Source organism: Balaenoptera musculus, chromosome 19 (assembly GCF_009873245.2).
Source record: "Balaenoptera musculus isolate JJ_BM4_2016_0621 chromosome 19, mBalMus1.pri.v3, whole genome shotgun sequence".
NCBI lineage: Eukaryota > Metazoa > Chordata > Mammalia > Artiodactyla > Balaenopteridae > Balaenoptera > Balaenoptera musculus.
The window spans coordinates 42873135-42887635 of NC_045803.1; the positions used below are offsets into that span (position 1 = coordinate 42873135).

Genomic DNA, 14501 nt, shown 5'->3' on the forward strand with positions numbered 1-14501 from the left:
GGAGAACGTGACAGCAGGGCACTTTGAGAAATGCATGCAGAGTGGATGCAGGGAGTGTCCCAGCTCGTCCAGTCCAATACCTGGAAAACAAGGTAGCAAGTGGGCCCAGAGCCAGCTGACTGGGTACAGTACAGGGCTCTTGAGATCCAAGTCTCCACTGGCTCCTCTTAGGTACGCTTGGGAGTGGGGTTGGTGGAGCATGCAGTTAAATGGATGCTCATTTGGAAAGTTGTAATGAAGCTCTGGCAGGGCAGGAATTTATACAAATGGAATGTTAAAATTTGGTTTTGTTAATGTAATGGTATGCCCTTGACTTTTATGGTAGGTCAGTGTAAGAAACAGCCATATGATTCCTACATTGAATATAAAAGTTCTGTTGTCCATTCTGCTCTTCCCTTTTCCCCCAGGTCTTCACATGACTTGTTCCTTCAGCTCTTCTCCTCTGACAGCTTTTCCCTGAGCTCTCACCCCTGACTCTTAACTGCTCCCCCCTCCTTATTTTTCTTCATAGCTCTTATTGCTGTTGGAAAGTTTATTTACTATTTATTGTCTTTCTCCTCCACTAGAAGTAGGCTTCATAAAGATGGGAACTTTGCTTTCTTGTTCATGCTATATTATCTCCAGTACTGAGAACGTACTTGGAATATCGTAGGCACTCAGTTAAGATTTGCTGAATGAATGAGTGAGATACCTCTTGGTATTCTTCCTAAAATTTTTGTCTCGTAACGAATCTATGTTCTTTCTTTTATTGAGTAATGGGAACTATGTTTTCTGTTTCCTTTTTTGCCTCAGCTACCAGAATTGCTAAACTAAATTTGGGGTTCATTTGCAATAACCATTCTTAGCTTGGGATATGTGTACTTCTTCAATTACTATAGAACTTTTAAAAAATATTCAATTCAGTTTCAATATTTTTTATTGTAAGTTGCCTCAAATCCCATAGGGAAGTAAATGAGGATTGAAGAATAATAAATGAACTGACTGATTGACTGAAGGGTAACTGGGAGAAGTCAAAAAAGAACACCAGGCTTTTGAGTCTGGATGAAAAAGAATACTGGAGCTGTTGTTAATGGAAATTGGTACCAGATCAAAACATTACTCATAAAAGTATCTTTCTCTGTCACCATTTTGGGCACAACTCACTCCATTGTTATTGCTTGGTCAGTTTTTTTCCTCTTCCCCAGTAGGCTTTGAATGCCATGAGGGGAGGGACTCTGTCTTTCTTGTTTATGGTCCATAGTGCCTAGCACAGTACCTGGCACATAGTATCTTTTCTTTACCACTTATTTTTTTAATCCATTTTTAATTGAAATATAGTTAATTTCAATGTTGTGTTAGTTTACCACTTATTTTTAACTTTAAATCCCTACATTAGTAAATATTAACTAGTTTGTCATCTGCTCTTACCTTTTCAACCCTCAATTTCCCCTCCTTATGGATTTCCAGACTTCCTTCATTTCTCAGTGACTTCCTTCCCATCAAGGACCTTCATTCCTTTAACCACAGCAGCCTCCCACTCCAGTGCTCATGAATATGTGCCTTTTCTTCCTTTCTAAGTCTCCTGAATCTCATTCCCCTGTTGGCTAAGCCAAAGGTGACTCATCACCTCATAGACTTCCAACTGGAAGGGGCCTGAGAGACCATCTCGTCTAATTGACTTATCTCCAGTTGGTCCGGGGAGGTGAAGGGAATTGCCCTGAGTGACACTGCTAGTTGGCAGCAGGGCCCGAATTAGAACACAGAGCTCTTAACTCTGGATGCACAGCTCACACTGCAGAACGAGCAAGCCCCTTTCTAGCTCCAGAAAGGGAAAGTACTATAACAAAAGTAGAAAGATATGTTTTCCTCTTAGTTGGAAATATCTTAAATGCATTGTATCATAGGAGTTAAGTGTCAGACTACCTAAGTTTGATCTTGGTTGTATTTACTCTTTGGACAAGTTATTTAACTTTTCTATCTTAGTAAATCCTTTTTCTCTTTTATCTATGCATTTGTATATTTAATATACATATTTAAATCTGTAAGTGTGGTTTGTTAATATTGAGAGAAGTTATGTGTGTGCATTTTTACATACATAAATGGAATAATACTGGTTCTATTAGTTTCTTTCACTTAACAGTGTCTTAAGGAAATTAAATATTTCCTTAAGAAATATTTTCTTAAGGAATATTAAATTTTCTTTAATAGCTTCTTTTTGGCTGCACGGCAGGTGGGATCTTAGTTCCCCGACCAGGGATCGAACCCATGCCCCCTGCAGTAGAAGCACAGAATATTAACCACTAGATCGCCACGGAAGTCCCAGGGGAACCTTTCTATATTGTTGCACTTAATTCTATCTTGTTCCTTTTAATGACCACATAGTATTTCATAATATGTATGGTTATTTAACCACTTCCACATTAATTAATATTTAATTTATATCTTCTCATTTTTTACTATTACAGTTCTGCAGAGAAGCCTTTATGCAGATTTTGTTGTGCATACATGTGACTGCCTTCACTAGGACTGATACTCAGAAATGCAAATACTAGTAGGCACAAAGTCCCCTCTTTTCTATTCTGAAAATAGGCTATGGCTAAGTCATCACTGATTCAATTTCTGCAATATATGTTGATATTAACTGAGCAGGAGGTGAGTCTTGTGACTGCATGTATTGTGTTAGGAACTGGGAGCATTTTAGAGAAATTAGTCCTCATCTTTTTCTTGTATTGTAAGGAAAGTACATTGTGTTCCTGACTTTGAGGGAAAACAAAAAATAAACTTCCTCCTCCTCCCCCTTCCAAGAGACTAAGATTAGTGAAATTATGCTAAGCAACCTCTGCTTGACTCTGTGATGGCTTTAACTGCACAGTACTGTAATTGTTGGTACTTGTCTGTTTATACCCACCCCCTAAACTTTGGGCTGCTTAAAGGGTAAAGATTATGTTTTATCAATTTTTGTATCCCTAGAACATTAGCATGATACTGGTGCATAATTACATTTTATTGAATAAATGAGTGAATTCAGTTCAACATTGGTATTTGTTGAGTACCTAGTATGTGCAAAGATTACTAAGAACCAATAAGAACAGAGATGAAGCAAAGTTCTACCCTCAAGGAATTTATAGTCTAATGGGAGAAATAGATATAGGCTGAAAACATCTAGGAGTCAAGGCATTAGTAACAAATGTGATTTAAGTACAAAGTACTGTGGGACTTCCAAGGAGGACTAATTAAGGCTGACTGAGGATATTAAGGGAGGTTTTCACAAAGGAAGTGGCATTTGAGGCATTTTAACTGGGCCTGATAGGGCAGGTTGGTGACTTTTCTATGTAAGTTATCATTTTGGTGACTTTAAACATATGCTTCAGAAACCATTTTGTCACCATTTAGATATCATGTTACCTTAGGGCTACAGAAAGGCTGGAAGTGGAGTGTTATACTTGGGTTCTGGAACTAGGGCCTCAGAGCCAAGATCAAGTCAAAGCAGCTTTAGTTCTCAGCCCATCTGTGGAGGAAGAAGTTGTTTCCATTAAAAAAAAAAAAAAAAAAAAGTCAATTCTGAGTGCCTTGGCGTGCTGTTTCTCCTCTGTTTAAGAATAAAATAATACAAAAACCTTTCTTGGCCCCACTTCCTTGACCAGCTATCACCCCATTTCTTTGATATGCTGTGCAGAAAACTCCTTAAGTGATCTGTCTCCAATTCTTTTTCTCCCATTATATTTTAAACCCACTTCTATCATGCACTCACCCCTACCAATCCATCAAAACTGTTCTTGTCGGGCTTCCCTGGTGGCTCAGTGGTTAAGAATCCACCTGCCAATGCAGGGGACACGGGTTCGAGCCCTGGTCCGGGAAGATCCCACATGGCACGGAGCAACTAAGCCCGTGCGCCACAACTACTGAGCCTGTGCTGTAGAGCCCACAAGCCACAGCTACTGAGCCCACGTGCCACAACTACTGAAGCCCACGCGCCTAGAGCCCGTGCTCTGCAACAAGAGAAGCCACCGCAATGAGAAGCCCGCGCACCGCCATGAAGAGTAGCCCCTGCTCGCGGCAACTGGAGAAAGCCCGTGCACAGCAACAAAGACCCAACGCAGCCAAAAATAAACAAATTTATTTAAAAAAAAAACCAAACTGTTCTTGTCAAGGTCAACAGTGACCTCATTGTTACTCAATCTAATGGTCAATTTTTAGTCTTCTTTTACCTGACTTATTAGCAGCATTTGATGCAGACCATTCTTTCCTCTCTGATACATTTTCTTCCCTTAATTTCTAGGATACCATGCTAATTCTCCTCCTACGTGACTGTTTATTCCTTTTCAGTCTCCTTTGCTGGTTCTTCCCTTCCCAGACCCTTCCCAGATGTAATGTTGAAGGAAGGGTACAGGTTTGGTCCTCGGTCCTCTTCCCTTCCCTGCCTAAACTCACTCCCTTGATTATACATCTAGTTTCAAGGTTTTAAATATAATCTACATTCCATTGATTCCAAAATGTATATCTTCAACCCAGACTTCTCTTCTGAACTCTCTATATATCTTCCACTGCTTCCTCAACATATTAAAACTGAATTCTCCTGCTCCAGGCCTGCTTCACTTGGAGACTTTCCCACCTCAGTTGATAGTAACTTCATCCTTCCAGGCACAAAAGCAAAAATCCTGGAAGTCATTATTGGAGTCCTCTGGAAGTCATGTTGGTGTAATCTTCAGAATATATGCAGAATCTTTTTCTCACCCCCTCTACTGTTCAAGTCACCATCCTCTCTCAAACAGCTTACTGCAGTAGCTTCCTAATTTGTACCCTTGCTCCACCCCAGACACACATACAGACACATACACTACTGCATGTTCTTAGCACTGCAGCCAGAGTAATCTTTTAGCACTTTTTTGCTCAGAATCCTCCAAAGGCCTCTCATTTTACTCAGAAAAAGCCCAAGTCCTTACAGAGGCCTACAAAGGCTTACAAGCTCTGCACCAGCACCCACCCCTGCCATCACCCCTCTAGCCTCCTCTTGGGCTTTCTTGATGTTCCTCCACAGGCATGCTCCCCCACAAGCTTTTTTTTTACACCAGCTGTTCCCTCTTCCTGCTGTGCTCCTCCCCCAGATGTCCACATGGGTGACAGCCTCACCTTCTAGCCTTTGATTAAATGTCTCAACCATCTCAGTGAAGCCAACCGTGACCATCTTTTTAAAAACTGAAGTCTGCCACCATCTTCATTACTCCTTTTTTTTTTTTTTCACCCTGCTTTCCTCCTCCTGCCCCCCCCCCATGGCATTTATTACCTTCTAACATACTGTGTAATTTACACTACAGTGGAAACTCCAAGAGGGCAAGACTCTTTGCTTCTTTTGTTCACCAGTATATCCCAAGCATCAGGAGCCGTGCTTAGCATATAGTAGGACTCTCAGTAAAGATCTGCTAGATGAGAGAAGAATCATAGATCTCTCTTTGACAAGGACCCAAAATGCCTTGATTGTCTTTCACTCAATTTGCTTGAGTAGGTAGGGTGATAGTGTAGGAAGAGTACTGGGCTAATGACCAGGCTCTAGCCTAGGACCATACTTGCTGTTTGTGTGACTGTGACAGTTGTATTGAGTTTGTGAAAGTTTATTAAGCTATGCACTTATGATATGTACATTTTTCTCTTTTATATATATATAAATTTTAAAGTCTTCAACTATTTTATTTCCACATGTAGGTTTTTAGATTATAATTGGGATTCTACTTGCTTTTTCACAAAATAATTCATCATGAATATTTTCCCTAACATTATTCTTCCAGAGCATGATTTTTAATGGTTATGCAAGTACTTTGAAAAGTATAAAACACCAAACAATGTGCCATGGTGATATGTTATTCCTTCTTTAAGAAATTGAAAGTTTGTTTGGAAGTATTTTGATTTCTTCCCTTTTTCTACAGGGGACATGGTCTCAAAGTACCGAGAACCTTTGATCCACACCTTCCTGAGGGGAGCAAGAGATCCAGATAGTGCTCACAGGGCCAGCAGCTTATCCAACCTTGGAGAACTGTGCCAGAGGCTGGACTTCATGCTGGGCTCTGTGGTTCATGAGGTACTGCATGTTGATTCCTTTCTCTAAAGCTTGTTTTTACTTGAACCTATGATATAGCTCAGCACTGGGAGTTAGGAGACCTGTGTTCTTTTTCTAGATCTGGTAAGTCATTTAACCTACCTCAGCCTCGCTAGTCTCATATATATATTGAAAGTTGATTTAGTAGGAATTTTTTAATTGCAAGTGACAGGAAGTCATCTTAACCTACTTTAAGCCATAAAAGGGGATTTATTATAAAGATTCCAAGGAAACATAACAGAATTGAAGAAGCTTTGAGGAAGTGCAAACAGAAGTTTACCTTAGTTTTCTGGGCCATCTGTGAGTCTCATCTCTGTTTACAGAAAACTCTCAGGCAAATACATAATCTAATTGGCCCTCTTCGGTTGGAGGTGCCTTGTATTCAGGGAGACGGGGTCTTACCAGAAAAGAGTAATTAAGTTCCATGTTTTGTTCACTGCCTTATACCCCGTGCCTGGTACATAGTAGGTAAAGGATAAATGAGCAGCCAAAATAATAGCCATACAAGATGTTGGCACTGGACACGTCTCCAGTGTTTAGAGTTTAAGGTTTAAACTGGTTTTAGAGTTTAAGATTTAGTGACAAGAGAGGCCGCGACAGTGAGAGGCCCACGCACCGCGATGAAGAGTGGCCCCCACTCGCTGCAACTAGAGAAAACCCTCGCACAGAAACGAAGACCCAACACAGCCAAAAATAAATAAATAAATAAATAAAAATTAAAAAAAAAAAAAGATTTAGTGAAAGGTACATTGCACTGTTGTCCTCTATGAATATCTTTCTTTGGCCTCTTAAATTTTATCTTTGCCCTTGTGTTTACTTAGTCATCAATATATGAACATATGTCTCAAGTACATACTATGTACTAGACACTCTGCTATTTAAAGATGATGATGGGCAAAAGAAGACTAGTTAATATGTTGCTAGGTGTCTTTTTACTCAGTGGGCTTCACCATCTTAAATCTTTAAGGAAGAAGATGGCTTATAAATTATAAATATGCAAATAAAATACAGTTTATATTACCTTATTATTTATGAGAGACTAGATTTTTCATATAGAGCACATAAGTTTACAAGAACAAAAACTTAGTAACTTTGTAATACTGGCTTCTTTCACATTATTCGGTATCCTAGGGCTGACCATGTTGAACATCAAATCTTAAGAAGTATTTACTGAGAAGGAATTTTCTTCAGTGTTTGGTGATTGTGTCTTATCAACAAGCAGAGAAACATGCTCATGGATGTATACATATGCTTGAATTTATGGTATTGCCTGACTCCTGAGCTTTATATGCTTTGTTTAATTGATTATAAAGGCTACTCATCGTTAATTTTCAACTTAGGACTTTTAGCAAAGTTATACATCAGTTGTTTCCTCTTTTTAAAAAAAAAAAATTTATTTATTTATTTATTTTTGGCTGCGTTGGGTCTTCGTTGCTGCGTGCAGCCTTTCTCTAGTTGTGGCCAGCGGGGGCTACTCTTCGTTGCGGTGCGCGGGCTTCTTATTGTGGTGGCTTCTCTTGTTGTGGAGCTCAGGCTCTAGGCATGCAGGCTTCAGTAGTTGTGGCACGTGGGCACAGTAGTTGTGGCTCGCGGGCTCTGGAGCCCAGGCACAGTAATTGTGGCACACGAGCTTAGTTGCTCCGCGGCATGTGGGATCTTTCCCGGACCAGGGCTCAAACCTGTGTCCCCTGCACTGGCAGGCGGATTCTTAACTACTGCGCCACCAGGGAAGTCCTCCTCTCCTTTAACTCTAACTTGAGGGACACAGCCATATGCCCAACTTTCTGTATCTGTTTTTAATAACTTAGAAACTATGATTACTACCAACTTAAAACCTTTCAGTGCTCTAATATACATGAACCATTGGGCGCCTGATTTTTATTTGTTTTGGATGGCACTTTGCAAATCTCTTATTCTTTAGTGTATTAACTTGTAACACTTAAGGACTTTGCAGGTCTATTTGGTTATAGCAGCTAAAGATTTCAGTCTGTTATAAATAATCTGGGTCATACTTTGAAATGGTTCCCACATTTTTTTTCTCTGTTTATTTGATCTGTTCACATGACTCAACCCAAAGTGAACCATAAACCATGTACTGAAACAAACTCATGGACCATGATCTGAACCAAACCCAAATATTATTATTCTTAATAACAGAGATAGGATTCGCATACTATACAATTCACCCACTTAAAGGGTATAATTCAGTGGTTTTTAGTGTATTCACAAAGTTGCGTAAGCATCCCCCAGTTTTTTTAAACATGGCCATGAGCTGAATAAAAATTTCCCCCAGATCTCCAAGTGAATCAGCTCAGATTTGACAGTATCCCATACATTTTCTAAAGCCAATGAACTCAAACTATGCCTGACATCATGATCTTCTCTGAACCCAAAAACTGAGACCGTATTTCTTTTTGAGTTCCTAGATCTTCTTTCCTTTCTCTCTCTTAAGGAGACTGTTGCACGCTGGTAGCATATGATTTCCTGCTGAAAGTGTTGGAAGAATTTCTTGGTTTGGTTAATTAGAAAGATTGAGCTAAAGCAGGTTTGGTAACATTTAAGAAGTATCATCTTTCTGGAGACCACTTGACCTGTTGAAAGAGAACCAAATTTCCAAGCACACTTGGGGATGGGAATAAATGAGGCCCTATCCCACGACCCACTTACCTGTATTCACTTGGTCAGATGACCTAGACTCTGGGCTTGGTTTCCTGATTTAGAAAATGGGATTAAAATATCTATAATGCAGGATTGTTACAAGGATGTAGCGATAATGTGTATGAGTAATATAGTGATTTATTCAACAATTGTTACTGAGAGCCTACTATATGCCAAGCAGCACTCTGGACACCTACAACATATCATTCTTCAAAATGGACAGTGATTCCCACCTGCATGGAGCTTACGTTCTAGGGAGAGGAGACAGACAGTAAGTGATACACATAGTAAAATATATAGCATGGTAGACAATGATAAGTTCTGTGGAAAATAAGAAAAAGTAGAGCAAGTAAGGGTGACCAGGATTATAGCATTAGGTGGAGGGGAGGTTGCAGTCTAAATGGGGTAGTCAAGGTAAGCCCCATTGAGAAGGTGATTTTTGAGTGAAGAAATTTTACTTTTCTGTATTAAGATTTTTCTTTAAGGAGCATTTTGGTCATTTGAAGGGAGCTGATGATGACAGTGATGAGGATGGATAGCAAGGAGATGAGAACAGGGGTAACCAGTGTCCTTCAAATGTCCTCAGTCGTACATTTACCGAACACCTGCAGTGTTCCAGGCCCCTTTGTTACAGGCCAGGAATACAAAACCCGAAAGATACTCCCTTGTCTCCTGGGCGTGGGTAACCTGTGGGAGATACAAACGGCAATGATTACAGCTACAGTCCAGTTAATTGTGCTGGGCGCTGTGGGAGCACATGTTAGGAGCCCCTCAGTCAAGTTTGGGTGTTGTCAAAGACGTGCTGGAGGAAGAGACTCTTAGAGCTGAATCTGGAGAACAGGTAGAAATTAGGTAGCCCAAAAAAGCAGAGGCGAGCATTTCAGCAGAGGGAGCAGCTTGTGCAAAGGCATTGTGGTGTGGGACAGCCTGACATGTTTGAAGAACTATAGGAAGATCCAAAAGGTTAGAGTGAAGGGGTGGGGCGAGCGGTTAGCTGGTAGCAGGTCCGAAACAAGAGAGCAGGCAGAGGCTACATGATGAAGGGCCTTGTTAGCTTTACAGCCTTCTGGCTCACGGCGAGAATTGAGCGTTGCTTATTAAGCCCTCAGAAATGAAGTATGAATAGGTAGTAGACTGTTTGCTTACCATGGGTGCTAACACAAAGAGAGAATCCTTCCTTTTGTTTCAACCTTAGAATTGAATGTGAGGAGCTGCTGCCCTGGGGGCACCTGTCAGGCAAACCCCTTGTCCAGTGACCCTGCCCCACTTCTAGAGACCTGGACACTCTGTAACGTCAATCCCAGGAGTGTTTATTATCATTAATAATTGTGAGCACAACAAGGACAGAACCAGTCTTTATTTACCTTTGTATACCGCCTAGCGCCGAACACAGCATTTGGCATAGAGTAGGTACTCAGTAAGTGTTTACTGATTAATATTGAAGGAAGAGGAAGATAAGGCTTACTTGGGAAGACTAGTTCCTACATGTTTTAAAAATAGTAATTGGGACTTCCCTAGCAGTCCACTCCGCGCTTCCACTGCAGGGGGCATGGGTTCGATCCCTAGTCAGGGAACTAAGATCCCACATGCTGCGTGGTGTGGCCAAAAAAAATAGTAATCATAGCAAGCACTTAACACTCTTCTTAGTGCCTTACGTAAGTCAGCTGATCCAATCCTCAAAGAGGAAACTGAGGCACAGAGAAATTAAATCAGTTGCCAAGTTCATGCCGATTGGAAGTGGCAAAGTTGGGATTTGAATGCAGGCAGTTGGTTCCTGTATCTGTGCTCTTAACCACTCCTCTATATTGTCTCTCAATAAATGTTTCAATTCGTTTATAAGATTACTTTTGTGCCCTTGAAAAAGAAGGGAGTTGCCATGTGAGAAAAGCTACTGACAGGAAGGGTCATGTAGCTCTGTTTTAATAGCACTTGCTTTTGGCAGTGAAACTTCAGAAGACAGTATATTCCCACTGATTTGAAAAACCAGGTGTTTCCATCCCACATAATTTCTGTCTCTTCTTTTTAGATGTTCCTTCTTATGTAGCATCCCACACTTGCCATGTCATCAGTGCCAAACCAGCTGCCTTGGGTGGACTGCAAGTTTGAACATGATTGGACACCTGACAGTCTTAGTATTTCAGCCATTGAGTCCTCCTGTAGTCAGACCACTCTTGTCCATTCTCATTGAAAAAGTGGGAGATTTGGCCTGGCTTTTAAGTAATTCTTCATTCATTTGTTTTTCATTTGACAAATACTTACTGAGCACTTACTCTGTGCCAGTTATGAGACTGCAACCAAGCCTTATGCTAGATGGGGGGGATCCAGCTCTGAACACAGCGAAGTTCCTGTCCTTGTGGAGCTGACATTCTAGAGAGGAGAGTTAGGTAACTAACAAGCAAGTGTGTAAACAAATACATACTGTGTCAGATGGGGTAAGTGCTAAGGAGATGAATCTAGTAAGGCAAGGGACATGGAGGGAGTTTGCTATTGTATGTGAACTTGGATGAACAGGAAAAGCTTCACTGATGAGTGACTTAAGCAGAGCCATGAAGGGAGCAGGAGCTGATCCAGGCAGATCCATGAGGAGAAAGCATTCTGGGCTTTGGCTTTTACTGTGAGTGAGATGGGAAGCCAAAGCAGAGGAATGAAATGATCTAACTTATTTTGAAAGATCATTGTGTCTTCTTCTACGACAGTTCTTTCAGTGTCTCATGAAAACTCTTGAAGTCTCTTGTAGTCTCAGAAATGCTTGGCCTCAGTGTGTACTGGTGGAAAAGGAGCTTTAACTCTGGGGAAACTTGTCTTTGGCTGCAAACTGAAGGAATTCTTCTTCGTGAGTGTTTGTCATGTGCCAGGTATGTTAGAGGACACAGACAAAGGGCCCAATCTCTTCCCCCAAGGAAATCTCAGTAGAGTGTGAAACACAGAGGAATAAATAAACAGTGGACTAGAGTGATCTCCTAGGACAAGCCCAAGGTGCTGAGGGAACACGGAGCTGGGACCCTCAGGTAAACTGTCAGGGTTTACCTGACAGCAAGAAAGTCACATTGATCAAGTGTTAGCCAGGCAGAGAAAGAGGGGAAGTGTAACTTGTTTTGGTGTAAAATTGAACAAACCAACCACCATAGGCTCTTCTGATGTGATCTGATCTGGGGGTCATAGCTGTGGTTCTTGGGCATCTGAAGAAACCTGTCCTCCCTGATGGGTGGTCCAGACTTGGGCCCTGTCTGTGCCATGACAGTGCTTGCTGGTAGGGAAGGAACGTAAGGGATAGGACCAACCCTTCCACAGTCTCTGTACTGGGAATTCAGGTTTTTCCTCTCTGTTGATGTCAAGATTTAACCTGTTTGGAGAGCATTATTATTGTTCTCCGATTTCTCCTTGTTCTTGTCAAGAACTGTATTGCTTAAAACCAAACCTTGATAGGCTCTTTCATCTTTATCGTTCTCCATGAAAAGTAAATATGATTTAAGCAAACCACAGCGAGAGGCCCATCCCCAGTACAGCAAATAAGATACGCCCCAGGTGACAAGTGCAGGAGCAAGCCACTTGTAAGGTAGTGCCCAGAATTCCACGAACCCGAGCTTTGGGGTCTGATGCAGAGCTATCACCTCTGATCCACTAAATGATCTGAATTGATTACCAGATTTGCCACAATCAGTGCAGTTTCCTAAGTGGCAGGCCTCATGCACTGAGATGAGGGCTCGGGTAGATGTCCTGGGAAACCTCAAGGAAGCGAACGGAGCCACCATGGTTCTGTTCCACGTCAGGTTTTTTTTTTTTTAAGTCTTTATAGAATTTGTTACAATATTGCTTCATTTTATGTTTTGGTTTTTTGGCCCTGAGGCATGTGGGATCCTAGCTCCCAGACCGGGGATCGAACCCTCACCCCCTGCATTGGAAGGCAAAGTCCTAACCACTAGACCGCCAGGGAAGTCCCCCACGTCAGGTAAAGCAAAGCTTGCGGGAATTAGAGGTCACCTTGCCTTTGCTGGTAAAGTTTCTTAGTTTACAAAATAGAAGGACAGATGGTCTAGTTTTGAACAAGTTAGCAGACTGACTGAATTTTAGCAGGAAATTTTAGGGAAAGGGATGAAGGTGCAGCTGGAAAGTTGAAATCATGCTTTCTTGATACCTCAATTCTGCTACCTCTCTTCTGGAATTTTCCAAAGTTGGTTTTTGGTACTCTTGCCATTTGTTTTATCTTTATTTATATTTCTGATTATGCTTGGTGCATGCCAGCTGTTTGGAGAGTGATGTTTTCTGTATTTCTGTTGGCTCCTATCAAGTGTCAAATTGCTTAAACTGACCTTTAGTGTTTCCAAAGCAGTCGTCATTTTTGTCTCTGCATGGCTTTCAGAAATGGATATGATTTATATAATTTAGCCAATAAAAAAAAATCCTTCCATAGTTTGGTTTACTAGAATAGGTACATTGACCCTTAGGGCAGGCAACATGAAGATCCCATGGAATGGGTTTCTGCCCTTTGGGAAGACTTCCAATTCATACATTAGTAAAGACCTTACATCATCTAGCTATCTGCCAAAGCTTTTAGGCGGGGGTGGAAGGCAGTGTTGAGTATGTCCTTGGGCTTGGAGGTGAGAGAGACTGGCCATGGGGGCGACTTGTTCAGACTGGACAGTTAGAAGAGAGCGGCCATGCGACCTCCCCGCTTCTGGTGTTTGACGAGGAGTCTACCCCACTGGCTTGTAGGAGAGCAACGTTACGAGTTGGTTGCGGGAGCTTGACCTGAACAGAAGGCTCTTCTTATCTCTCAGTGATATCTGCAAGACCATATTAAAATTCTGATGCTTTAAAAACATTTTGCACAACCGAACATTATTCCTTTCGTGGGGTTTGATCCTGTGACAGAGGTGGTGAGGAAGGCCCAGGACCTCTTCTGTTCACAGGCTTCTTCTTGATTGTCCTGGATGGCTGATTGCAGGTGGACGTGGTACAATCTGGTGCATAAAGCACTGGGAGCAGGAGGCCATTCCAGCTGGTCTCAGTAAGGCTTGTAACAACCAGCTCCTCTCAGTCACACCTGCAGGGTGGCCCTGGGATTCAAGGACTGGCCTTGCAGGGGAGGCCCTTTTCCAGCCAGGATGCTTCTGCCTCTCCTGATTGTGGAGTAAATGCCCGACAGTCACAGCTGGTGCTACACTGAGCCCTGAGGCAGAAGCATGGCCCCCCAGCATAGTGAGGCAGAACAGAGGTGGCAAAGCTGGGCACCGGTGGGGTTCCAGGCTCGGAGCCTTTTGCCCGCCAAATGTGGAAACACGGGCCCAAAACTAAACCTAGAAGGAAGCAGGCAAAAGGCTTGGGGGAGTCTGAGCATTACATGGCCCCGGGCTGGCTTTCATACTTTAGTTATCAGACTGAATAAGCTAAACTTTTATGTGTCAGGAAGGACTCAGACCTAGCTCTAACTTGTTTCTCTGATTTCAGCTCTTACCTCTTAAATACTAAGCCTGCAAGTGGAGGTACCTATTATATTGTTGCCTGTTTGGAGGTCACCCAAGAGGCTCCTCCTAGGACTGAATTGCTTCTACTGTTAATGCCAGAGGCATGGAAGCCACTGATGACCTCGAGTCAGGGTTCCAGGTCAAAAGCAGAAGCAGCTTGCTGGGTCTTACTGAAAAACAGCCCCCAAAGAGTTGAGCTTTTCTGGGATTTCCCTTCACTTGTAAGCGTCAAGTTTGTCTAATAGATGTACAACTTGATTAAATGCCAGTGCATCACAGATGCAATTATATTTAAGAACAAGCTACTT

General features: G+C 41.9%; 1 protein-coding gene across 2 annotated transcripts in view; it reads left to right on the forward strand.

Annotated features, from left to right (window-relative positions):
- TANGO6 (transport and golgi organization 6 homolog) overlaps positions 1-14501 on the forward strand; it is a 178537-nt gene that overhangs the window by 132037 nt on the left and 31999 nt on the right. Inside the window, exon 15 of one of the 2 annotated variants that reach the window (XM_036834025.1) lies at positions 5901-6029. Coding sequence is in view for 1 of the 2 variants with exons in the window: in XM_036834024.1 (XP_036689919.1) it covers positions 5901-6052 (152 nt within the window). In the remaining variant the exon portion in view is untranslated. Of the gene's footprint in view, positions 1-5900; positions 6053-14501 lie in introns of those variants that run through there. The other variant, XM_036834024.1, reaches the window with a different exon arrangement.